The sequence below is a fragment of the Phalacrocorax aristotelis genome, chromosome 7 (genome assembly GCF_949628215.1).
Source record: "Phalacrocorax aristotelis chromosome 7, bGulAri2.1, whole genome shotgun sequence".
Lineage (NCBI taxonomy): Eukaryota > Metazoa > Chordata > Aves > Suliformes > Phalacrocoracidae > Phalacrocorax > Phalacrocorax aristotelis.
The window spans coordinates 45,685,813-45,713,281 of NC_134282.1; the positions used below are offsets into that span (position 1 = coordinate 45,685,813).

Sequence of the window (27,469 nt, forward strand, 5' to 3'; positions counted from 1 at the left end):
TCAGAAACAGGAAATCTTTTTCTTTCTTATTCCAGAATTATTGTGCCTCTGCTCTGCTGCAGTTGGACAGAATAGACCCTAATTTTTATAGAACAGGGACTAGAATGCTCTAGTCCAGGAGGTTCATAACCAAAACCTTTTTTTTCTTTTTTTTTTTTGCTTACAATTTCTTTTATAATTTAGTGGTACTTCCAAAAAAAACCGTGGGCATGTCTCTACTGCCTATAATAACTACTGCTTTTAAAGATAATTTTCGTTAGTGTCTATGATTGGCTGAATTTCTGCATTTGTGAAAGGCCAACTAATTCTGTGGAAACCACTGGCCAGATCACTGAGCACTCGTGAGATCATTAATATTTAAGTCTGTCCGGGTGCCTTCACTGACGGCAGTGTTACACGTTGGCAGGCCCCTGCGTGCCTTGGAAAGGGGTGAACAGCGAGGACCCAGCGTTTGCTTGCAAGGTGCAAGGCCACTAGCAATGAGACGTAGCTGTTTATTGAACAGCACCACGAAGTAACTTGGGTCTTGCTGTAACTTAAGTAAATTCTTCTTTGTAATGAGGAAGGCTGGGTTATACATGAGTAATTGCATTGCAAGGTTGTACTGAAAAAAAATATTGTGGTTGAGCACTTGCTGGGTCAATAAACAAATAAATAAAATACAGGTTTAATATATGTAGTCATGTGACCATTGCTTATAATTTCCCAGCCCCATGGCTGCAATCAGTCCTGCGTGGCTTTTTTTTAAACCTGTCCTCAGTGCGATTTTATTTCACTCAACTTCTTTTGCAAAAAATAAGTCAGTTTTCATCCCCTCATCTAAAATGGAATCTCACAAGTATCCAAAATAGCACATACTTTAAATTACACATGACTTTTGTAGGAATATTTTGTTATTCATCCTGCCAACTATCCACAGCCATACCCTACCACTTCTCAACCCTTGATAGTCAGCTGTGGTCTTTCTGGTGCCATAAAACATGTTAATAACTCTGAACTTTAGAGAATTGCAGTTATAATAGGATGGAGTTGCCAGGGAGCTTAATCGAAGCATAGACATGGAAGTGTTTTGGCACTTAAGACAGCAGCTGAGTAGAAGATTTAAAAAAAAAAAAAACCCTAACTTTCATTTTATCTGTAAGCATTTAATGTGGGAGCCAGCTATTTTGTTGTGGTCTAATGAGCTGTGTAACCTAACTCAGGGAAAGGCTGCTTTCCCTTCTAGCTCCACTCCTCTCCAGCCCCTGCTCCCACATAGCATCACCATTTAAGCCACAATGTTGCCCAATTCTCAGATAACCCTAGCAAGGCCTGAAATACATTTCAGCCACGTTATTATTTCCGTCAGTAGCGATAAGCCAAGACAGTCTCACTTCCTGGGATGAGAAAAGTCAACTTTAGATTCATAATAGGGAAGAACATGCTCAATAAATACCCAAATGACGTAGCAGTACCAGTTGAATACTGGAGATGCAAAACAGAAAAGCAGAAATAAAAGTCAAATCAGCTGTATTAATTTCCTAAGGTGTTGCTATCAACTGACAGACCCTTGGGTTTTAGGTGAGGCATCTGTCCTTTAAGAAACATTATCCTGTATTACTGAACCAACACTAACACAATAGAAGATGAGATGAGGTTACAGTTGTGCTGGGGGTTTCATCACAATCTCACATTACACCCTTTGCCACTTGTCTGGAAAGGGCTTTCTCCAGAACAATTTCCTGTTGAGCCCTGTCACTGCTTCCTTACCTGGTCCTGGTAACTGCTGAGCTACTCTAGCTGAGACACAGGCTCAGAAATCACAACTCCTCCTATTCCCAAAGAGCTGGAGCTCTCCCTTTGTTTTGTTTTGAAGTGCGTGCACATGCTGGATTCAGCTCCGCATCCAAGGGATCACCACAGGGAGGAGCCTCTGAAGGTGTGCTTTGTGAAGAAGACGTACAAGAGGAAGGAAGGGTGTAGCTGCAGTGGTGGTTTCTACTCATCCCTCCCCCATCCTTCAGTCAGAAAGAAGGTGGTGTGACAAAACAGCCTCTGAGCCAGCTGCTGGAATGGCCCTTTGGAGCTGAAAAAGCCTGGATACACCACAGTGGCTTCAGCTTCTGGTGGAGGTGGGGGGGATGGCTGGTCCGAAGATCTGCAGGGCTTGCATGAAAAGCACTTCATGTGGAGAACGAGACAAACAGTGTTTCTTATTATCCAGTGGATCTGGGGGAATTGACGCTCTGTGATGCAAGGGCAGGGGCATCCCTACATCTTGTAGCTGTGAGCAGAAACTGTGACAGCTCAGTTACTCGCTGCTCAGAAGAGACTAAATACGAGACTGACACTCAGCTGGGAATATTGCTGTCATGCTGGGATAAGACGGTGTTTATGTAAGAGCCAAAATCTCTGGGGTTTTTCTCTTAGTTTGTGATTCAACCCATACCCTCTTTTTCCATTGTCCAAAGCAGCACATGAAAGAAGAGAAAAAGCACTAAACCACCACCAAAAACCAACAAAAACCCCTCCCGAACATGCTCGGCACACTTCCCCTTAAAAGGCAGAAGCTGCAGCTAGAAGCGCAAGACTAATTTCTAAAATTTTGCCAGATAATACAACAACTCACATATTTGAAATTCAGTTTTGCCAAGCGTTCGACGCCCTAAAAAGCTGCATCAAATGGGTCCTTCGAAGGCCTGCCGGCGGGTGCACTGCTGCCCGGCCGCCCGTGCCCCGCTCCCCCAGGCCAGCCGCTCGGCACCTCGCCCGCGGCAGCAGCATCGCCGGAGGCGCCCGCTGCCATCTTGGGGCGCTGGCAACGCCCCGGCCGTGGCTGCTGGACGGGCGCGGGGGACACCGGGCGCCACCGGCACGCCCTTTCCCGCCTTCGTGGATGTGCGGGAACGAACCCGCCCTTCCCGCCAAGGCCCCCGGGCCTGTCAGGCTCGGCGGGGACACCCTGCGGCGCCGTGACAAGCGCTGCCGCCCGCGGGGTCTCGGCGGCCCCCACGGCCGCCCACCGCACGCGCGGGGAGCGGGCGCGGCGCCGCAGGGCGGCCACCAGGGGGCGCGCGGACGCGCCGTGGGTGCTGTGACCTGTGCCGTGCCGTGGTACGGCACGGGGCGGAACCGTGCGGCTCGGAAACGTAGAAACCTTTCGTTTCTGTATTCTTAGATGCTTTTTAATCTTTAGCAACAAATTAAGCACATTGTCATACAGAAGTTTATGTGCGCAGTGCGTTTTATATATTCATGGACGGAATGTACCTAGTCCGTGTTTAAATATATGCATATAATGAAAATTTGTGTTGTAATTTTAGAACTCATGTAATGGATTATATATGGTTATGTATAATTTGTTGTTAAGTGAATTGGCTGTATATACACAGACACACACGCTTACAAAGATATACACAGGCACACACAAATACACTCTACAAAAATAGCCACGCACAGAGACTCACCCAACCCCCTGCACACCCCCCCCCCCCCATACACATACACACAAACATAAATAGCCACACACACATATTATTACACACACCCGCTTATACACAGACACAGGCATATGTGCGCGTGTGCGTACACCCCCCCACCCCCAACAACAGCGCAGCGGTTACATCTGCCTGTGGGCTGTGGCAGGTGGGTCCCTTTGACTCCACAAAAAAAAAAAATCAATAATGTACTAATGCAAAAGTGCTATGTATAAAGGGTATATGTAGGGGCGTGTGTATATACACACACACAGGAGATATGTGTACACGTGGGTGTGCACGCACATACAAAAGCATGTACATGTGTAGAAGATGTGTACTGGTGTGTATATATGTGTGCGCACATATATAACAGCTGGGTGTACATGTGTATGGTATGTGTATGTATATGCGTATGTACGTATAAGGTGTGTGTGCAGTGGCGCCCGGCACACCTGCCCTGGGGGTCCCTGCAGAGCCAGCCCCGTGAGCAGGCTCACAGCTGCTGTACGGCCTTTTGGAGGTGCCCGGGACCTCCCTGTGGCACCCCGGCACTTTGCTGCCGTGTTGCAATCAGGTGCTAAAGCCCAGCTCTGGCCCTGCCCCCAGGACAGCCTCTGTAGCTCTCAGCATGGAAGGCTTTGATCCTACCACACTGTTAAATAGATGCTTCATTTTTCCCAGCGCTGGTGGTGTTGTGTGAGATTTCTGCCTTGACTTGCAGCTTTTTTTTCTTCTTCTTCCCATGGAGTTAATATGCAAAAGTCCAATGTATTGGTAATTTCAGTGTGACACAAGTAGGCAGGGTGTGTTTTTGGTTTCCTGGCCTTGAGGCATTCGGTGGGTGATCTCCTCTAATGCACTAACTACTATTTCTGATACTTGATTAAAATATATGTGCTTGGATGTTTGAAAAGCTAATTGCTGCCACCAAAAAATCCATTCGGTTTTTGAGCCTCCGAAGAGTTTTATAGCAGAATCTGCCCAGCTGGCACCATCACAGGGTGGAAAATTTAGTCAAAGTCAGACTTGACCCAATAGTGAGATTCTCATAAGCCTTAATAGCTGCCTACTACAAAAACTTTATACATGTTTTATATATTATTTCCATATATATGTTTACTCCATGTCCATCCTATTCAATGAAAAAAAAGTTTTGTGAACAGGGGAAAAAGATATTTATTGTAATCTGCTAATAGTCTCCCACCTGCCCCTAATACAGCCCTTTCCCATGTCTGCTCACTGTAATATCCCTTCTCCCACTCCCATCTCCTTCCCTTCCCATCTCCCTGTCTTGGATCCTGCAAGTGTGGTTGGGCAGGCAGTGAAACATGCTGCTGTCTGTGCAGAGCGGCCAGCAAACGCACACAGGGGTGGTTTGGCCTCTTGCTTTTTGTCTTTTGAAATAAGTAGGGAGCTGTAAGCCTTTCCCTCAGATGATGTACTAAGCCTCGTGTGGCATATGTGTGTCCAGCAAACGCTGGCTCACTGTTACAGAGAGACGCTGAGGAGATGAGAGACAAAAATAAAATAAGAAATTTGCATTGAATATTTATTTTGATAAACATTGTGTACTCCAAACAACTACATGTTATTTCAGTTGTAAGCCACAATCTGTTGGAACCAACGTCCCAAGAGCTCTTGTCATCATAAACCAGACAGTCAATGCATTACCACGGACTGTGGACATAGAGACCTTTCAAGTGCAAAGCAGATTATCAGAAACGACGTATTACTGACCTCCTTAACAACCTGGACAATGTTAAACCCCAGTAAAAATGCTTCATATGTCTGCAATTTAGTTGTCTTAGTGCCATTGTAATAAATTAATAGAAAATATATCTTTTTTCATTGGAAAGTCTATAATAAAATGTACAAACATCTAACTCCGAAAAAGGACCAGCTATTTCGGCGACAGGTAAAACTAGCATTTGAACAGAGGCAAAAAACCCAAACATCCAAACAAACAAACAGTCAAACAAACAAAATGCAATCAAGATACCCCACTCTAACAATGGCAACTGTGTAGGCAAACATGGAAACATTTGCAGTAATAAAACCTTACAAAGAGGATAACTGCAGCTTGTGCAGGGACTGTTAAAAGGATGTACAAAGAACAAGCAGTCACGTAATTCACTAGTCAAAATGTACATGGGCAATTTCTAGTACAGTCAAAAAAAGAATTTATATGGCACAAAACTATTGCTGACTGGCGATGGTATTAGGCTTCGTTCTGTCTTCAGAGCAACACACTGGCTTCATCCTGTAAAGGCCGATGGGAGCCCTTTGCATTTCACAGGCATGTCTGCCCTGTTACACTCTGCTACGATGCTCTATTAGCGCGCAGGCTTACAGACTGCAGTGATCCCGTACCCCATATTCACAGCGTGAGACACGCCCTAGCTCCAAAACAGGCCCCGTGAGACAAGTTTTGCACGATAGAACAAGCTACTTAAAAGTTTTCTTCTCTTAATAAGATGAGATTTTTTTGGAGGAAAGAATAAAAGTTTTTCCTAGAGCCAAGTCTTATGATTTCACCCTGAGAATTCCCAAAATAGTAGAATCAGAGGCTACACTTTAGCACAAAGGCAGCGTACTTGTAGAAGCTGAACAAACCAGTCTAGGGGATAGACCCACCTGGCATGATCCTCCTGGGCATTTACAGAGAGCAGGAGTTAAGGAAAAGTGCTGGTGACCCAGTGACTCAGTGCACCACAGAGCACCCCCGTCCCAGGGGGTCGTAAAAAGCCAGACCCCAAACCAGGTACATTCTGAGCCCAGCTTTCCTGCCCACCGTTTGTCAAGTGCTCATGTAAGAAATACTCCTGCTTTGGTCCATCTCTTGGAAGCAAGTGTGTTCCACTAACACTGGTCCAATAATATCAACAGAATCGCTTCAGCACAGTGAAGGGGTTTAGATGACCCAGACTAATGTACTCAAGGGACTTGTTTTTGGTCTGTTTGCTTGACTTCAGGGATCTGGCTCTGTTTTGGCTATCACAGAACATCAGATAAATGATATTTGGATAATCATAGTTGAACCACAAGTGATTTTTTCACTGAATAGTTTGTGAAACCCCCAAATCATCATAAGCCATTGGGCAAAGAACCAACCCACCTTACTTGCCTTTTACAAGTGTCGCCCATTCATTCTGGAAATGGCACAAACACCTAAAGAGCATCCATTAACACACTGTGGTTGAGAAGCAGGGGAGGGGAAGCTTGGCTCTTCTTTCTTTTTTTTTTTTTTTTTTAAAATACAATACACATGACATTCAGCAAGTTCAAAACAGCTATATACTAAGATTGAAAAGAAGATTTCCAGTTTCAAAACCCAGGAGAGGCTTGAGGGGAATGAAAAGTACAATACTATCTAAATTTTGCTCATGGTTGCTTTGATTTTCAGAGCAATTGATCTAAACTAGGCTTATAGAGTGCAACCCCTGCCAAGACTTTGGAATGACACACAAAATGATTGCTCTTTCATTCTAGCTGCAAGATAGCATTTTGGATACTGTGGGAAAAAAGCAACTTAATTACATGAGTTTAATTAAAACAGAGCAAAATGAAGTAACCATCAGCAGCTAGAATAATTTCTGTAGCAATGGGGACAGGCAGAGACAAAGCGGGGAAACCAACCCAGATGCTATTGGCAAAATCGACGTTATATGTGCTTTGAAAAGCTCTTCATCCCATCTTTTATTCCCTCTTACATTTCTTAGAATAGCCACAGGCTCCATAGACGCCTTCATGGCATTTCTTAGCAACAGACAGAAGTATCACTGAACACTGGAAGTGCTTACATTTTACAAACTAATGCTTAATTTCCCAGCTTCAAAAGATGTCCCCGCAGGAGTCCTGATTCACACTAACCTGCCTTCATTACCCAGCTATTGCTCTGAAGAAGACGGAAAGGAGGTACAAGACACCCAACTAGTGTATGGGGAGTCTCACTGTAATTCTTCAGCTACCCAGTTAAGACCTCTGCCACCTTCCATCCAGATGTCATGTAACTCTTCCAGGAGGACCAAGACACTCATGCTCTTAAGCCTGAGGATGTGATCAGAAAATGACACACAGTAGAACGGTCTGATCCTGTTCCCTCCAAACTCCCTGGAAAGGCAAGGGCCGTTCATCCTATCTGAGGCTGAATAAGATGAGTCCCAGTATTCCCAGTTAAAAACTGGAAGCCTTGAACAGGATGCTGTCTTTGACTGGCTACTATAAACCCTCCAGACTGATCCTGAACATGATTATACAGAGGGACTGTACAGGAAGGACTGAGAAAGTATATGTGCTGACTGACATTGCTTTCCTTCTAGCCTACAGCTGCTTGTTGAAGGAAAACTTCCTGTTGAACAACCACTGTTAAAAACCCTCGATCCATAGGAGAAATGAAGTTTTCTCAGCCAACAGAAAGAAGTGGTTTCATCAGTCTCCACTGGTATGCTTTATCTTCTCCTTCTGTCATCCCTTCGCCAATTATGTGCTGTGGGTTAGCATGTACAACACAGATCCCAAAGACCTTGATCGAATGTCATAGAAGCTTTAGGATAAATTCTTACTGTCCAGTTATGTTTCCCAGCATCTAGGTAATCGTTCAAATATAGTCTTTCTACCTTAGATTTTCAACCAGCCTTGAACTGGCATTCTGTGATTATGTAAGCAGCTAGTTACACTATAGGAAAAAAAAAGTGTTTGGACAACTTAGAGGCTGGTAAAAACAATAATCCTCAATGACCTTCAGACCTAGAACTCCCCCTTTGCGAGGCAGCACATAAATTAGTCTGTCACAGGGGTGCTGATAAAACCAGCACCTTGTAAAAAAGGTCAAACCTTGCTTAGTAACATGAGAGTCAACATGGCATCAGTGAGCAAGTCAACCGGCGAGGAGCTGGTGATCACAGAACATACGCTGATCACAGAGAGAGGCTTTTCTGTCACCTGTGGCCACTCTAGCTACTTACAGTAAGATTTGTTTTTCAACAACAACGACAACAAAATGCTACACCTCTGGAGCTGGCAAGGTGCCTGGGGTGAGCAGTCAGTAGTCCGTCCCACGGGGGCAGTGCTGGCAGCCAGAAGGCAGAGCAGTGGGTCCTCATAATTTCATTTTCTTCACCACAGGAATTGGCAGTGCTTGATAGATTTTAGCTGAGTCCTCATTAGTGACCAGCTTCACCCAGACAGGGCAGAAGCTGCCTTTGAAGCCGACAAAAGCCATTTTTTCTGCAAATCAGAGCAAATCTATTAGGAGTGTGTCAGGGCTGCACCAGAAAAACACCCATATGCAGAGCTACACCCAATGGCTGGGTGGATGCAGGTGGACAAAAGCACACATGTGCACACAAACTTCGCCCATTATGCATTCTCTGTGCATTAAAGAAATACTTTCCTAATGAAGCTTAATTAAAATTTTGTTTACATGTTGTATGCTTCCATTAATTAAAAAGCTGTGATACATAGCAGAAGGGAAAGAGAGAGGGGAAAACCCTCCCTAGCGGGCAGCTTGAGCTATCTGTTGGAGCTATCATTATTCGGATGGTGGCTATACTTAAAACCCTTTCCTGCTTGGGGAAGGTGAGGGGATGATGATGGACAGGAAAACAGACAAAACTTACGTTATTGCCAAAAGTTCACAGTTAGAGCTGATCAGATCAATGTGCACAATAGAGCAATATTCCAGTGCAATATGTGATGCTTTGAAATCGATGTGCTTTGTGCCATCAAGTTGGAATTTTGTTTCAAGAAAAAAGCCAGCTAAAAATAAGTTCAGACAAGTACAAAATCCTGTTTTGGGGCATTTAGTGGGAGAAAAAGTTCAATATTCCTACTGTTAAAATGCTTTTTTATTTAAAATTATTCTGGAAAATCAACCCTCCTGAATTCTTTATTTCTAAGAACAACCGGCAGAGCACTTTTTCCACCTACAGGATTAAACTGAGTCCTGTTATTCTAAGCTGCAGTGGATACAACCTCACTGAATAAATAAATGACTAGTCCCAGGATGTTTGAGCACATGCTGATAGAAACAAGCAAGGCAAAGTTTAGAAGAAGGGAAAAAAGTCCCTTTACTGGAACCGTGGGAGGGGAAATAGATCAAAGGGGTTTAGAATTGCATTTTTAAAAAGTGGTTACCTTTTAACCTAAAACCCTCTTCGGCTCCAAGTTTCTCCAATGCTTTAGTCCATGGTCCTTTTGAAATTAATCTTCCTTTAGATGTCACCAGCACTATGGAGCTGAATGAAACAAAGCCATTTATAAACAGATGAAGAGTCAGAACCCATTCCTTGCTTGTCTGTCTTGAGCACTGGGAACTCCTGCCTGTGTGACTCAGAGACACCCACGAACTACAGTGGTTTCTGCTTTAATGGCTTTTGTCAATGCTTTCCAACAGCTTAGTCATATATCCACTTTTCCAATCATGCAAAACCCATTAGGACGCTGACAGAAGTAACTTTTTTTTAAAAAAAACAAACAACCAACACTGTTTTCTAGAATGATTAAAATGTTTCCAACCAGCAGTTCCATCCTGCCTTGCTCAGAAAGGAACATGGTCTCCCGGGGATGCTCTGAGCAAATCTCAAATAATTTATTGTTGTTACATCATTAGCAGGATAAAGCCTAAAGAAATTAACTTCTTTCGTATTTTTGCTGGCCTGATGCTTTTCCTTCATTTCAGTGTGCTTTTGGTTAAAAGGTATATTATTATTATTATTATTATTATTATTATTATTATTATTATTATTATTATTATTATTGTCTGACTTGCATGTACCGTATTTCACCTCAGAATTCTCAGGGTCTTCTACAAATGCCAAGTGATAAACAAAAGACATGAGGTAAGTGCACTAAGCTAATGCAAATCTGTAAATGCTTGGGTAGAAGTCAGTAACTGCCTAGGCTTTGTTCCAGAAGGGTAGCATAAAAACCCAAACGAAACATGAGGGGATAATCTTATAGTGAGAATCGTCCATGGAGAAGCACAGGACACTCAGTGATGTTAACCTCCTCAGTTCCCACAAGACGGACAAACACCTCCAATAGTTGTCTCAAAGCATATGGAGAAAGAGCTATGCTCCAGTGAATTCAATGGAAGTCTTGCTATTAAGCTCAGTGGGGCTGGGATATCATCCTTGTTCAGCTCCTAATTAAAGCTGCATCACAGAGTAATTGAGCAAACACTTAGATGAAATTATTTCGTTCCAGCTTGCAGGGTTTCCATGAATGAAACTTCTCTGACTCAAATGGCATTTGCAATCTCGCAGACCCTTGCTGGGTCTGCTTTCCTGCATCATGGTGGACCAAGTCGCTGAAATTAATTAGGCAACAGCTCCTGCAGAGCTCAAGCCCTGAGCTACTGAGTGCAGCAGTTACATCTTAACACCTCAGCTGGAGCTGGAACTGTTCAGGGGAAAATAGCAACGGGTGGTGGCAGAGGAACAAGAGAAGCAAAAGAGTTAAAGAGTCATCAGGACTTTTCCGAGAATGAACCTGAGGTGTTAAAACACTCCAGTGCTTACGAGAATGGATTGAGCTGGCAGGCTGGTTTTGAGTACTTTGCAAATGCTGAATCACCTCTTTTTTCTTTCTTCAGTTCACTAAAATCATTACTTTCTGTTAAGCCTTTCCTGCTATGGAAGTTTAAAATAAATTCACCAGATGCTTTGTTTTCTTATCCCTGGGAAACTCATCAGAAAAGTGGATTTATTAAAAAAAAAGGAATTTGGCCTGCAGAGAGTTGCTTAAGTGAACAAAGAAGCTTGTCCTTGTTAGAAACACCTCTTCTCACATCCCCAAATCCATAAACCTAAAAGTTGTTCTAGCAGTCTCTTCATGAGAGGCTGGTGAGGCTGGTGGGGCCCCTTCCCCTCCGTTAGCACCATCTCTCTGTACGGTCCGTGCTCTCCATCACGGCAGGGAGAGGTGACAAGAAGCTGCTGGCTGTACAGCCCTGCCATCTGCACAGTATCCACATCTGTTTGGATCTGAACAACACTTCCATCCAGCAAATGGATGAAAGATGTCTCATGGCTATAGCTGAAGTCCTTGCCTGATCAGATTGGAAAGGCTTGTGAGGGATGATGGCCTGGGAAAACTTTTGGCAAAAGAAGGACAATAATTTGGGGGCTCAATCCTTGCAAAGACGCAGCTGAGTGAGACCTGAGAGGTGCTGACCATGTTGGGTCAACTTCCAGTCCTAATCCTAATCCTAATCCAGTTCCAACACTAATCCAGAGAAGAAAATGAAGCTCAGAAAGACATAAATACACCTAAAGTCTAATTATGATTCAATCCTCTGAAGTAAGAAAGAATCCGGGATCTGGATTTAGCCAGGACTGAGACTGGATTTTTTGCAAAGGATGATGATGGGCTTTCTGAAAAGCTCTTATTTTTTTAATGAATGAAAAGCGGGCAACTACCATATTTCTCTGCAACAACTACTCGATGCATTTTTTGTAACCTTCAGAATTAATTAAGAGAGTAGAAACACATCTGTATGCACCTGCATGGCACCCAGTTGAAGCATCCCTCACGTCTCTGGAATAAATGCCAGAACAATATCCTGTCGATCTGCCCAGTTATTTCAGATGATTCATCAACAAAGCAATCATACTTGTATGAAATGTTACATACCAGATTTCAAATCAAAACAGATTTAATAACAATGAAATACATTAATTTCCCTATACACTCCACAAACTAATATGAAAACAACTCCTTTGGTTAAAGGGTTTCTGATGTTGCTCCCAATCCTATTCCAGGCGATGAACCCACTGTCCTCCAGGATGCAGAAACATGTGTTGGCTACTTACCACCTACTTGCAAAACCCTGCTTTTCTGGCTGCCCATACTTAAAAAATAAAAGCATCTAGCCCTTAGGTCTAGGCAGTGAACATGTGCAAAGAGGAATGTATTTTATTAGTAGAATTTTCTGTGATTTGAGAGAGTATGCAGGCAATAGAAAAATGTAAACTGTGCACATCTGTACCGATAAGTGCTGAGAGTTTGTGAATTTAAGTCTGCAGTTCGTCTGTAACCCACAACATAAATGTAGACTGCAGTTTATTAAACAAATGTAGCTCTGCAGTTTATGCTGGGATCAATCAGCTCCTAAATCACAGAGTCTGCATCCTGCTGCCTGCACGTCCTGCTTACATTTGGACTCTATGGAGTCGGCAGGTACAGAAGCACATTGTTAGCCAGGTCAGTCTGGCCCATGTTGGGCGACAAAAAACAAGAAAAAGGTGAGTGTTGTACCGCATCCTTGTACATGGCACCTTAGTAACACCAGATTATTTACTCACTGATTTTTGATGTTGTTGACATAATTTTCTATCTGTGCTGGGATTCCTTGTAGAATTGAGTTTTTGAATGTTACTCGATCAACAACTTTTCCATGATGTCCATCAATCACAACCAGTTGGATACCCTCATCAGTGAGGAAAAACCTGACACCGTCAACCTGTGCATGGGGAAAAACATTCTTGATCTACCACAGTAACACAACTGCAGACAACCACCTGTAAGAAGCACTGATTTTGTTGAGTCACGGGACTACTCTTTCTATCAAAGGGCATAATTCCAGATCTCTGAGGTCAAGTTGTCCTGCATTTTTGCCAATATGGGGAAGTTACAGTTACAGCCTTTTTTTTCTATTTTTTTGCAAAATACAAAGCAAAAGTGGCCTGACATATCTAACTATCCATGGTAACTTTGTAAGCAAGTTTTCCATAAAAATGGAGCAAGTATCTTAGAATTTTGTCCCATAAAGTTCACTGAGAGGACCTGCTCACCTCAATGTATGCAAAGTCATCCTTTAGGTGGAAGTACTGTTTCCTATAAGTTTCTATTTTCACTTCCAGTAGGTGGTCCTTAGTCTTCTGTTTAAAAAAGAAAGAGAAAAGAGTTTGTCTAGTGAGGATGTCCATTACCTGAATGCTGCATTTTCAGAAAGCATGTTAAAACTTGAAATTCAATCAACAAGAAAGCTACATAATAAGCACTGACTTGCCAAATTACATTGCTAATGAGACCTGGCACAACGGTGAATTCTCTGCTCATCCTGTCAGCATTTAAAATGTTTCACCAAATGGCAGAGTATAAGTGATTCTCACTTTGCAGAGTTGACACATAATTCTCTGAGGATTTGCTGTGCATTCCTGCTTCAAGGCTGATGAGTAGGGAGAAAAAAAAAAAAGATAAATATCCCCCTCCCTCCTCCAGAACCAGACTGGATTGGATATAGGAGACAGTGTTGTACAAAATCCTTTATATGAATGAGACACTCAGCTATGCAGTCCCTTATCTGACACTGCTGTCCTTATAGCCTGGAGGAGCTGGAGGGAGGTAAGAAACTTGTGTCTCTCCGGAATCACATTCCCTGGACCAACCTTCCAGCCTTCTACCTCATCACTTTTTACCCTGTGCTTTTAAGCACAGCACTTCACAAAGAACCCCAAAAGACTAAGTGTCCAACTTCAACCGAGGTCTTGGGTGGCTTCGTCCTTCAAGGACCTGTGCTCTCTACATGTGTGAGAATCTGTTTCATACTGTTTCACATACCTGGACCATTTCAGAAAATCAGGCACAGGATAAACTGAACCTGGTACAAAGTCCTTCTATGTCTGTGGGCACAGTATGTGCCAGAACTACAGATTTACACTGGCAATAATTCTGTGATAAGAAACCAACTACTTTACCAGTTGTGCACCAGAAAGCTTCTTAGGCATTGGCACTTCTACTATTGGTGTCTCAATGTACTTGGGATAAGCCGTGGCTTCACAGTCACTGATGCCAGCTGTCTTGGGGATTACAGCTTTGATCCTTATTCGTTCACAGCCTTTGACAGAGCAGAAAGCAAATTTCTCCTTCTCATTTTGAGCTTTGAGTTTCAGAAACAGCAGCCTGCAGGTTGGGGAAAAGAGTGAACACCATCCTTGAGACTTTTGTGCAAAAAATTACTCGCTCCCAGTTCTGGTGGGCTCCTTCCTAGTGCTTTGCAATAACATGCGTTGCAAACCCTCAGTGCCGATGTCTGCATTTCAGTGCTCAACATACCACAGGCAAATAAAAGGGGATACACAGCTCAGAAATGGTTTGGGGAGGTCAGGGAACTTAAGACAGAGAAATTAGATGAAACCTGAGCTCCCTTTGAGCTCCATTTTATAATGACAGATTTATGTAGAAATGCATAGTTTGTATTTTAGGTCTCTCTTTCCCATTATTCTAATTCATTAAAAGAAAACAATAGGCTTTACACTCTTAGCTCCCGTGCATCCCTGTCATGGTGTTTACAAATGGTTGCTGTTCTAAACAAAAAGGGTTGGGTGTGTCTCTGGTTCAGTTTCATGCTCTGTACTTTGCTTTTGTCTTTTTTTTCTAATTTGTATTCACTTGGCAAAGCATTTCCCAGAGTAACTGGCAGTGCAGCAGAAGCTATGAATGACTGGCAGCCATGGGAGTCCCAGGAAAATTAAATGCTGGTCACATTCCCAGAAAGACTTTCTGGTTTTGTTGTGATCCCTGTTAATGGCATTAGCCAAACGGCTCACAATTCCAGCAGCTTTCTCAAAGCAGTGTCTAAATAAGCAAGGCATGCTTCCTTACCCAGTGTCCTCATCCCAGTAGTAGTATCCTTTGCTAGGATATCTGTGCTCCAATTTCTCCATTTGAGAGGTTCTATAGAAGGTTCCAGTTTTGTATGTTTTCTTCAAGAGACGATTGTGGACATCTGAGAGAATGGAAAATGTTGTCCCTTTAGGATAGCAAAACCCTACTTGGATCCAGTCGTTCCTAAAAATAGCAAAGACCCACATTATAACAAGTTGACACATGACTATTATTTTCCTGGGCATGTTAGAAGCCAAACTAAATAATTCACTCTGAAATGTAACTTAATTTTTTCCTGGCCCGTTAAAATTTTAGTGGTTTGGGATGAATCAATGCATGTAAATTAGACATAACAACCATGGGTTAGTTAAGCAACGTGGGTCAGATCTGCTCCTGATTTCTACACCTGTGACTTCCACGCACCAGGAATGAATTAGCTCAAGGATTCTAAAAATTAGTGTGTTATCTCTCAGGGCTTCCCAGGGGAGGAAACAGGAAACTGAGATGTCAAATGGAAAGATGGTGAACTCACTGGACTTCCTGGAACAAGTATGTTCATTCTAGAAGAGCTCATAAGGTGATGACCTCATCCATTAAAAATGTTCAGTTACATTATTGGGTTGGAATGTTGGAATTCAGTCGGATCACTTACTTGTTGAAGTTGATGAGCCATATGGCCAGCTCTTCAGGGGCTGTCTTGTCCCAGTGGATGGTGTAGCCTTTTCTCAGAGTTATGACTGGCTGATACTGCTGGTAATGAGTGCTTTTGCTCAAAGCCCCTTCCAAGTAGAGTGGGTGATTGTGGTAGTCATTTTTTATTATTTTCATTTTCAGGTTGGCTGGCTTGTAGGCTTGGATGTATATCTAGATAAAAAAAGAAAGATCACCAAGGGTTTAATGAATGACAGTAAAACATCAAAGGCACAGCTACAGACACAAACTGGTGCGAGGCCTGGGAGTTCAGCAGTGACCTGCACACCACCCACTTATATTCAAATTCTTAGGCTTCCTTTTCAACAAAGTAAACTGTTTTCAGAAAAAAATAAAGGAACATTTCCTCATCCACTGAGTTCAATACTATGTGCCAGTCAAAGCTTCAAAGAGGCCTGCATTAGGGCTGAAGCATTTCACAGCGTTAGTGGCAACCCTTAGCAATGGGACAGTATCTACCTCAGACATCTGACTTCTACTGAACAAGGACCCTTCTGTCTGGGTTTCAGAAGCAGGAAAATCAGCTCAGCAGTTACAAATTGGCTTTAGTGGCACTACATGGAAAAAACCCAACAGTTGCAACACCTAAGAAAAACAGGTGCTACTCCTCAGAGGAAGGTGAGGACTCTCTGAAGGCAGCAGCACTTGGAGCTCATGTGGTAGGAAGAATGGTTTGGTGGTTACACAACAGGATGAAAGGCCATGAGAGCTGAAGTCTAATTTTGACTCCTCAGCACATTTCCCATAACACTTTGGGCAACACTTCCCTCCATAAATCAAGGAAAAATAACCAGCCGACAGCCCATAGATTTATGAATACTAATCTGTTAATGTTCATGGAGCTCTTAGAGGACTTCAGGCAGAAGTTGTCAGAGCTGTTAACAGTCAAGGGCAAAGTATCTGAAAATGTACCACAGTATCCTCGTGTTCAAAACCACTTGTGCAGACATGCAGATAAATAAATACTGAGCACCCTGAAGAAAGTCCATTTCTAAAGGTCAAGCTTTACAGTGCCAAGAAATTGAAAATAAAATAAAGTGATAATGGTACTGCAAGGCAAGCAGCTTTACCTGTGCAAAGTGTCCGCTGCAGATAGAACCTCTCCAGTCAGGCACATCAATGCAGTCAGGGTGCTTGATTAACCAGTTATCTTCTTTTATCAGGTATGAGCCTGGATATTCTGACACAGAGCCATCTACATCATGAAAAACTGATGTTTTATCACCATCCATATCCAGATCATTGAACCAGGGTCCAGGTTCTCCAAAGAAGACCCTTGAGGTTATCTAAACAAAACAGTGAAATGCATTTACTTCTCCAGAAAGGAAATAATCACTTACAGTACAGAGTAAAGGATGGCTATGGTCACTATAGTGGCTCAAAGGACCCATTTTCTGACTTTATTTGGCACTGGAAAGCATCTTAGACAAGAAAATAGTGTTGGGTTTGTGGGTCAACTTGTGCATGAAGAAATATTTGTATACACTAACATCACCATTTTTTAAATGCCCCCACATTGTTGGCTGCTCAGTTTGAGACATTGTAGGCTTGATATTCAACAGCTTTGAGGCCCCATGACTCCAGATGAAGTCTGGGGTTGCAGGTCCTCTGAATATTTCAGAGCACTTACATGGTAATAAAACTATGAGCTTCTGAAACTGAGCATCCAAAAATGGAAGCACCAAAATTACTGGTTTTGTTAGTCAGCAGGAACATTGGTGTCATTCGGTACAAGACTATTAGGATTGTCTCTCCTTTGCCTGCACACTGCCTCTTCGATAAGCCTGAAGTCAGTGTAGAGCTAGGTCACACACTTAAAAGGAGTGTTTGATTTATCAGACAGAGCAGACACAGATTTCCCTGCTGACCATGGGGGAAAGGCTAAAACAACCAGAATTTCAGCTTCAACTTTGAGAAGGTTTGTTTTAAAATTCTGGAGGAAGGTTCAGGAGACAGTGCAATTTCACTAGAGCCACTTCACTTATTGTTTACTAATATATTTTTGAGGTTCCAAAGCCACATAAAGCCACACTGATGCTGGGAACAATCAGCAACCTCCCCTGGGAAATGGCTGCTCAGGCAACTTCAGACTGATATTTTTATCCAGCATAAATAAATGTCATGTCACCAGCCTGCCTGGTGCAATGTGACAGAGTGACCTACCAACACTTTTAGGGGAATTTTGCCTTTCCCATCCCATTTGGCACAAGGATCACTAGTCAGCACTTTTCCTGACATGCAAGCAAGTCTGCTAATTTTTTGAAAGCTAAGCAACCCAAATCATTTCAGTCCTAACCACTTTATTTATTTATTTGTTTGTAATGTTTGGCAGTTGGATTTAACAGCTGCCAGAGGTGAACCTCAGCAAACCAGTTAGCGCGTATTTGTGCAAGCAAATACAAAAATAACTCAAAAGCACAGACCCCAGAACAGGTTCAGACCAGCACCCAGAAGTTCATACTGTAATTCAAAGTTTAGCAGACCCTTTTTGGCTGGGTCCCGCTTGCATTTGTGTCTGCAGAACTGGTGTGCCGGGTTGCAGAATTACCCAGCATCAGCTCAGTTTCACTGGCTGTTTCCCATAATCAGTTTTTTCTGCTTCTAGGTGAGTTAGACCTTCCACAATAGACTTCCCTCTGTTGCTGCTTTAATATTATACTGCTGTTGAAAATAAGGGGGCAGGTTTTTCTTCCTCTTCCAACAGTTTCTGAGACACACAGAAAAGGAAATGATTTTTACTTGAATGTTTACTTTTGAAACTGATGCCTGCTTCTGGTTTGCTGCAAACCTGCCAGAGAATTGGATTTTCTTGCTATTTCTCCCATCCAAGTTTCTTTGTTAGCTGCTGCCCTCTTTGTTAAACTTCTGGCAAAGACAATGGGCAACCTCCTGAAGATCTCGTGTTTTCTCCTAAAGGCTGCTACACCCTTTTTGCCCACAACCCCACTTCCAAGCCAACTGGAAAGGCCTTTCTGAGAAGATTAACTCACAGGGACATCTTCAAAGTGAATGTCGGTGACGTTGTTGTTGGGGCAGCTCTGCCAGGCATTATTGAGCCGGAAGGCCAGGGCACTCGTGTGCCGGCCATCCAGGGCAGCGAATTTGCGGAAGGTGCAGTTCTGGATGTTGATAGGTCCATCGTAGAACTGAATCCCTCGAATAGGAAAATCCCTAAAACACATTTGGAGGAGACAGGGAGACTTGGTCATGACACATTAGTATGAGGATGAGAATGTATTCTAGACATGTACAGTCCCACAGTACTTGTTTCTCAGCTGCTTTCATTTTTCACAGCCCTTAGGAAGACTCCTGAGTTCATGTTTTGAAAGAGAAGGGATTTCCCTCCTTTTTAGGTCTGTGAAGTCCTCTTATCCTTGCAAGTTCAGCTCAAGTTCTCTCATGTCTGAACAGATAATCTTTATTTGGTCTGTGCTCCTCCAGGGAAGGAACTTACAGCAGTGCCAAAGCATTGACCTAAAAATGAATAAATTTGTGTTTGCCATCAGAAATGAGTTCTGCAGCAGTGAAACCTGAAACCCATCAGAGCCGTGCAGATGTCTTGGGCTGAGTAAAGGCAGGGCTAAAAGAAGTCCCACCACATCTTTCAAAGGAACTTGAAGAGAAACAGTGCAACTCAACTGCAATAAAAAATGGATTTGAAAACAAGGACAGGTCTTACAATCTATAGGGTTGAAAAGAGGTGAAGGGACAGACTAATGCACCTTTATTAACGGCTTTTTCTGATATCATCTGCAAGGTAAATACACCAGTTTTTTCACACTGATTAAGTAAACGAGATGCTTAAACTCCTTAGGAGGCTGAGATAAGATGTTTCAAATTTCACTTATGATAAATAAATTTGATCCCTTCCTCATATCATGGTTTCCCTTAGACAAGACTTGTCTGCTTCTGTGCATTTGTTCTGTCCCTCTGAATTTCTGCACACAACACCCAAGGTGAGATATGCCCACATATATATATGTAAAGGAGAGTAGAAGGGAAGTTGTTATCAGACTGGGTTTTCATTATTACTGTAGTTAATAATAAGCCTCCTATATCACACCAACAACAAGCAAAGCTGAGGCATGTAATATGGCAGAAAACAATCAGCTGAGCTCTTTGTTCACTGTAGGGCTACTGTTAGGATAACTATGTTTTTCGGAATAATGACAAAACACTATTGGACTTGCAGACTGATCTGTCTAGGGCTAGGAAAAGGCCACACACAAAGTTCACTGGCCATTTCAAAACTATTTAACAAAGGCATCAAATTCCTGTAGCACAGCAGCAATAGTAACAGCAGCTCTGAGGACATCTATGACCACATCTGGGCCAATTCAAGCCCAGGGAAAGGCTTCTATGAGCTTTCCTGGCAGGTGACCTGGATGGAGACTGCCACATTGCTCAACCACTGCTGACCACATATACAGAAGCGCCCAGCTAGCACACAGTCCTCTTGCTGTCTTCTCAACTCTGTTTGCCAAGGGGAGGGGGAAGGAAAGAGGACTTTGACAGTGCCTTGGCAGCCAGCAAGTACGTACCTGCCAGCAGCAGCTGTACAGTAAGGACTTTGGGATCAGGAGATGTGAAACCATATCCTTTCTGCGTAATGGTTATTAAACTGAACAGTGCTGAAGAAACCACACTGGGCTGGAGTTTGCACTGAGAGCGGGAAGAGTGAATGCTTTGATGTGCTGAGCTGAACTTACGGGCCAATGGGCAGGGTCCTTCCTCTGTGATCCAGACCTCCAGGACCCCAAATCTCGTTGTCCGTTGTCTCGGTGCCCAGGTTTCCACTCTCGCCAACAAACAGGCTGTTCTTGATTTCTTGCTTTGAACCGTCATCATGAGGGAAAGTCCCACCACTAGGAGGGAAGGGCTGGAGGTGAAGGGGCTGCTCACACCCACCCCTGCCAGCTGCGCCCCAGGCTGCAGCACAACCTGCACCACACTTACCTCGCCAAGGTCAGGCCAATGCCGTTGTCAGCAAACCTGCAAAGAGAAGAGATATACTTCAGAAGAGGTTTGGTTTTGCTTTGTTTTGTCATGTCCAACCGAAATAACCAAACCAATGAGGCGGAGGGCAGCAGGGTTTAATTACTGACCAGTGCTCATGGGGAGGCTCAGGCTTTTCCGAGTTTGTTCCCTGTCCAGTTTTGGAAGATCTTTTTTGGCACGTCTTGCCATATATGCAGAACATATGAAGCAGCAGACATGCACCCGATTGATCCAAAGTGAGGTTAAGCTGGTGATTACCCGGCATAGTTTACTTGTGTGATAAAGCTTTTTCTCTGTGGCTAATGACCACGGTTTTTTTTCACTGTTAGGTAACAAGATCATGCTTAACCCTCACTCCAACTAGCTTTTATTATTTACTAGTGCTTTGCCTTACGCACACCTCTGTGCTTCCCTGTGTTAATGGATCACATACTGATTCCATAAAATAACTTTACATGGTGAAATATTATAAAAGCAGAGAAGCTTGGCCTCTCTTTCATCATCAGGAAAATAGAGATCAGATCTTCCTTATTTAAAAAAAAAAAAAAAAATTAAAATGTCCATCCATTTTGCTGAAATTCCAAGGCTTTTAGGTGAGATAAATCACAACTGTCGGTCAATGACTCCTGCTTATAGCAAAGCTACAAATAATATGATAGCATGAATAAGTCTTGATGGTATCTTCACATTGGTGTCAACGCGTCTGTCATTAGTCTCGGCAAAACCACCAGAGGAGATCGCTCAAGCAGAGCAAACCCCAGCTTTGTCCTGCTTCTGTCTGTAGGTGGCAGCCCTGTACACGCTATCGCCTCCCCTTTCCTTTCTCCAGCCCCATAAACACAGAACGTCGTTTATATACTGCACGCCACATTAACATTTGTTTTGTTAATGTAATACATAAGTCTTTTTGTAGCAATAGAAATGGAAATTACTGTGGCTATAATGACAATTACAGTTTGATGGTTGCTTCCTCGAATTCACATACACTCATAGGTTTGTTGCTGGAAACTGATAAAGTACTCGGCTTTTAGCAACTGCCATACACTGCATTTGCTCCATAAGCAACGCAAATGTCTAAAATACATGAGTGTGATCTGTGAAAACAACTCTTGCTGGCCACGGAGTGCACTAGAGCTTTCTTACCTTCTGGTTCATAAGAAGCACAAACTGTATTACTCAATATTACATTTCTGACTGTTTTGTTACAGTCTCATTATCACCAACCTGACCGGTCGCTAGAGCCAGTTCATGCCACTGGTCACTCGAAGGTAAGGCAGCTCTGCCCAGGAACTGGGCACCGGGTAATGGTGTGACAACTATTCCTACTAGGGTTATGACAATATGTCTTGTAAAGTAGCTTTTTGCTTTTTCTCCTCTTTCTTCATTGAGGTTGATATCAAGACCCTGGGTCAGCAAAAGAAACTGTAGAAGATCAGCTGTTTTCAAGTGCAAAACTAGTATGTGTTCTGACCAGTGAAGGAAGCAGCCTTCAAAGAGCACAACATGCACTTGCCCAGCCTCAGTCCTTTGCTGCTGAGATGCATAGTTTTATGTCTGCCTCATCAGTACTCGCTTATTCAGCACAACAGTGAACCACACAAAACTGATCTGTGACCAGACTTAGCCACGGAAGGGGGTGGATTTTGCTGCTTTCTTTTCAAAGCATCTCCTTTTTCACGTAAAAAATTAGTTTTAATTTTAGTTATTTGCGTCTGTGTGTCTGTGTGTGTATGTGACCATTTTTGAATGCTGGTCAGCATCACACAGAGAAACAATCTGAGGGATCTTCAGTTCAGACAAAGCAGGTTTTGTTTGTGTAAAATAATGCCTGTGTTTACTTAACGTTTCATCTTTATTTCAATCTTGGCCATACGAAAGGTGCAAAGCAATATAAATAGTCTGAACCACAGCTATGCTCGCCATAAACACCAGGCTGAACTTTGAGAGTTGAAATAAGGCAAAACTTACTGGCAGTTGTCCAGCCACACATCTCCACCCCGCAGCCAGGCCCCATGATCCTGATTCTTGTAGGCAATAAAGCGCTCAATTATTGCAGGTTCCCTGGGCTTCAAAGGATCAGCATCTTTGTGTGGGCTGTATCTGTAACCAGAAGGAGAGAAGAAAGGTTGGCGAGGGAAGGTAGCCTTGCTCGGGGCATGGCCCTGCTAAACATCTGGTTTCTGCTAACTCAGGAACAGCTTTGGGACAACAGTCCATCCAAATAGCGCGTCTAGTGAAGCAGTGATGGCCAGACCCAACTGCCAAGGGAAGGACGGTCCAGGCGAGGCAGTTGTAAAGACCCGCTCCAAGTTTCCTTTCACCTTTCCATTACTGTATTTCTGATATACTGCTGAAAGCATGGAAAGTTTACTATTGCTCCCAAAAGTCTGAGATATTTTTTAATCCCTTATTATTATCCTTTAGCATATTCCTGTTATTTAGATAAATATCCTCTTGTTTTCCCTTTTGAGCATTCTTATCTCCTAACCTTGGCTATACTGTGGCAATGAGTACCACTGCCAAATTTTCGTTGCTGTGGAAAGGAATTAAAACATCTTGGAAAGGGGCTGAGAGCATGTCCTTCACTATTCCCACTATACATAACGTGGGACACATGTACAAGATTTATTAACTCTGAAGTTCTTAAGTATGATGAAATGTTGGCCTGACATAGGAAAAGGGCAGACACAAGAGGAAACTGCAGCAATGTGTGCCCTCAGCTGCTGCCTGCTGGCCATCGCCCGGGCCACAGGATCTGAGCAAGGATCTGGCTTGCTATGGTGATGCTGAGCTTGGCTGTCATTTACCTGGTCCTGAGGCACAGCTTTCCCTTTTGCTGCTGAAGGAGCATCTTCCATCATACTACACAGCTTAGAAAACCTGACAGATGAGTATTCAACTCAGTGCCAGCAACGGATGGTCCAGAGATTAAAATTCATGCCTCACCAATGGGTAGTGAGGCCAAGCTGCCAAATCACTAACAGATATTCAATAGCGCTTTGCTTTACTTAATAAGCCATCATATCAGTCTAAAACTGAGCATCAGGCTGATGGGGTTCCAGTAAATGAATACTGCTTTGGCAGCTTCATCACTGCAAATGTGAATTTGCTTTCAGAGAGAGATTTAGTATCAGCCCTTGTGAATTCCCCAGACATTGTTAAATACAGATATTCTGAGATAGATTCCAGTTTCATTCACATCCATGTGTAATTGGAGGAACACTACAGAGTACAGAATTTGGCCCAGATATTTAATGCTGTAACAGAATGCAGAATAATTTCTCCAACTCTTTAACTGCCCAGGCTACCTCAAAGTATGTCCCAGCCAGTCCAGCTATAATCACTTACTCAGTCTTTCTGTCTTGACACATGAAAAGTGGAAAACAATACAAATAATCTGAACTGCAGCCCGTGCTGGTGCGTAATCCCTGAGCATAAACATGACTGCGTTATGAATTGCTTGGCTTCCAGGGGTCATTCCTGCCCTTGTATGGCAAGGGACAAATTGCCTTTTGTAACCACTTACTGCGCCTGTGGCAGCAGGCAGTTTCTCAAGGCAAGTGCTCAGCTATATGGAAAAGCAGCATCAGGCTCCCAAGAGAATTTGGAGATACTTGCAGAGCAGGCTGCTCTCAGTAAGTTATTTTTTAAACAGTTACTTTCATCATTGAATTAATAATGTCAAATAATTTAGCATTAAAATAATGTAAATAAAATGCACTTTTGAATACCTTTTAGCATCAGCTGCTAGGCAGGGCACTGGGGTGATGTGGACCACAGGATAACTGATATCTGAACTGCTACTGAGTTCCCCTGGGGAGGAGGACAGATCGCACCCTTTCAGTGCTTGTCCACTGTGTGACTATAGCAATCTTGGTAACCCACACCCCGGAGTTGGAAAGAAGAAAAGGAAAAAACTGTCATTCTCCCTGCTGAGCAGAGGTTTTCAGCAGGTTTCTTGTCCCTATATGGTTTTTTCTGTCAAGAAATCCAGTCGTGGGAGAATGCAGGCTGGGTGCAACTGAAGGTAATTGGTCTGTCAGGAAAGAAAACTATGAAACTTGATACTATTTAAGTCCTTTTCTCTCCCTGGGGTTGGTAACTAAGTTAAGAGCCAGACTCAAACTCTAATAAGATAAAAGGGCGGTCTTTATGCTATTACGCTTTGCTTGCGAGAAGCCTTCTGCTTACATCAGCCTCCTCGCTGGGTTCAGCTTTGGGGAAAGAGTGGGGATTCTCAGATGCCACCAGACCATGGTAGTCCTGCTGATACATTTCCAGTATTTCCAAATGACTCCATTATGCCACACGGAGGCTGTGCACAGCAGCGGGGATAAAGGGTCACTCTGTGCATTTAATTATAATTATTATTGCAGTGTCAGAGCATTCCCAGGAAATACTTTTATTTCTCATTCCTGGGAAACTCCTGTAGCAGGTTCTGTCCAGCAGGGCTGTTGACCAGACACCATTTAATTTTCTTGCTTATCCAAAAAAAAAAAAGTGAATGGAACACCCTAGAGCAGATGTAACATCCATGACAGCTGAGCTCAGAGCTAAAAAGCAAGGACAAAACCAGAAGGGAGTGAGTGCTGGGGGTCCCTTAGGAAGATGAATGGAGAAGATGAAGTTAGAAAGTGGGACATCTAAATGAAGACCTCTCCTCAATAAGAGCCACTCTAAAGGCATTGAAATGATTCTTGTCAGCTTCGTTGGGGGCAATTTCATAGCTTCCAGTCAGTGCTATAGAGAAGTCTTCTAAACCAAACTGTGCAAAACACTTTACCTCCCAGAAATCAGTGTCAGGATAGGTCTTTTGTCCTTGGCGGAGGCCGGAGTGGTTTTAACACCATTATCAATGATCATTCCAGCCTAGAAGAAAATATAAATGCAATATTACAGTATATTTATATATTCTACAGTTCTTTTCAGGCTCTACCTCCAGTTGTTCGAGGCCAAAGTCACTCGCATGATCCTAATATCTGCTTCTGTTAGTAGCATGCAAAACAGAGGGCTGCCAGAACTATGCAGACTTGCATATACACCAAAATTGCTGCAATTTCCAAAACTGCACCTCTCTTGTATATGCATGTATCCCCATACACATAAACACCTTGCTGCAGTTTAAAGCACTCAGTAACTGTAACACGCAGCCACACAACATGGCATGCTAAGGGTAAATAAGTAAAGAGAAGGCGATTAGACACAGCAGCCCATATTTATCCCTCTAGAAGCTTGTTCAGTTAATTGCTAACATTGGCAATTGAAGTCTATAATTATACAAGCTGCCAATAGATGCTCCTGGAGGCACTGTTTTAGGAGTGCAGAAGCAGAGAAGCAGCCTGAGCAGAGGGAAGAGCCTCTTTGAATGCCCAAGAGCCAAGTCAAGTGGGTGCTGGCTGACTCTGAGAGCTCCCATGCCAGCACGCAAGCTGCTTTATCTGCAGACGCAAACAAGCTTGCAGTAACTTTTAGTAAAACAGAAAGCACAGGCATTAATAGCTTGCAGACCCAAAGAGCTGGAGCGAGAAGATGGTGTTTTTTTCAAGGGCAGCTCTCCCGTTGCGTGCAGACTCACCCGGTAGTTGGAATGCGCGCGGTTGTTGGAGAATTTCCCCATCGGCATGTGCTCCGAGTAGCCAGGGGAATACATGCCTGCTGAGGGCCCCGTTGGCACGTGGTGCAGAACAAACCAAAAGCCTGTTTCCTGAGAAAGAGAATGGACATCTGAGACTTTGCTTGAACATTTTTGCTGGACTACATTAGCCCAAGGATCTACCAGTAAAGCCACAAGATGTAAGCCAGAAGATCGCAGGACAAATCACAGCTGGCAGCATTGACCTCTATAACTATATGCAGCAAACAATTTAACACACACATACATTCACGATTACACTCTTGCACGTTCAAGGTGCCTTAAGTTAAGTCTTTGACATCTATATTAAAGCTATAAATGAGACTTTCGAAATTGATAACACACATACACACATACACTGCATGCATGGATCTTAAAAATCAGGTAATTTTTATTTAGTTGCCTAAAAATGTATCTAAGAGCCTGAATCTGGATACTCAGATTTGGAAGCTTTGGAAAGACCACATCTCTTTGTTTAAGGCTTGGAGTGCTTGTTTATTTGTCTTAGTAGGAAAATAAAGGCTCCTGATGTGACCAAGAATTCCTGTGGAATTAGCATTAGTGCTGATTGAAATTTCAGAGCACCATTATTGTACTGCAATCAACAGAATCGTTGCCAAAGACTTCAGTGGGACTCCGCAGTCACATTGATTTAATTTATTCAGGCTGCACACTGTGCATAGGCTGAGAATTTTTGTTAAAGCCATCCAGCTCTAGAAACAGCAAGTGACAAGAAGTGTGGAGCAAAAGGAAAAGCATTATTTTTTTATTGGCAGCACTAGCCACATTAATATATGTCTCGATCTAGCAGTTTCAAAAATGCCTGAGTAGCAGGAGCAGGTTTTATTCCAGCAAGAACCTCAGCCTTGCAGGGCTGTAGCCAGTCTTAGTTGTTACCAAGTAAGAAACTTCTGCACTCACTTCAGATCCCGCAGCTGCACAGTTTATAAGGTTGTTGTGTGGGTTGGCTATCCAGAAGGTGGATACGGCACTGCAGGTCAGGAAAACAAAGAATAACATGAAAATGACACTTCGAGCACACAGCAGAGTCCCCTGTCAA

The 27,469-nt window shown here is 43.2% G+C and overlaps 1 protein-coding gene across 2 annotated transcripts in view; it reads right to left on the reverse strand.

The window, feature by feature from the left end:
- Window positions 1-6,709: 6,709 nt before the first annotated feature.
- The window catches only part of CEMIP (cell migration inducing hyaluronidase 1), a 112,388-nt gene continuing 91,628 nt past the window's right edge, over window positions 6,710-27,469 (reverse strand). For both annotated transcript variants that reach the window (XM_075100529.1, XM_075100527.1), the window contains exons 15-29: window positions 27,331-27,400; window positions 26,353-26,481; window positions 25,561-25,646; window positions 22,746-22,877; window positions 20,736-20,771; window positions 20,489-20,644; window positions 18,770-18,950; window positions 16,850-17,065; window positions 15,721-15,932; window positions 15,066-15,251; window positions 14,159-14,363; window positions 13,253-13,339; window positions 12,764-12,921; window positions 9,594-9,694; window positions 6,710-8,684 (exon numbers count right to left, since the gene is read on the reverse strand). In XM_075100529.1, the coding sequence (XP_074956630.1) occupies window positions 8,557-8,684; window positions 9,594-9,694; window positions 12,764-12,921; window positions 13,253-13,339; window positions 14,159-14,363; window positions 15,066-15,251; window positions 15,721-15,932; window positions 16,850-17,065; window positions 18,770-18,950; window positions 20,489-20,644; window positions 20,736-20,771; window positions 22,746-22,877; window positions 25,561-25,646; window positions 26,353-26,481; window positions 27,331-27,400 (2,083 nt within the window). In that variant the 3' untranslated portion in view covers window positions 6,710-8,556. The remainder of the gene's footprint in view (window positions 8,685-9,593; window positions 9,695-12,763; window positions 12,922-13,252; window positions 13,340-14,158; window positions 14,364-15,065; window positions 15,252-15,720; window positions 15,933-16,849; window positions 17,066-18,769; window positions 18,951-20,488; window positions 20,645-20,735; window positions 20,772-22,745; window positions 22,878-25,560; window positions 25,647-26,352; window positions 26,482-27,330; window positions 27,401-27,469) is intronic.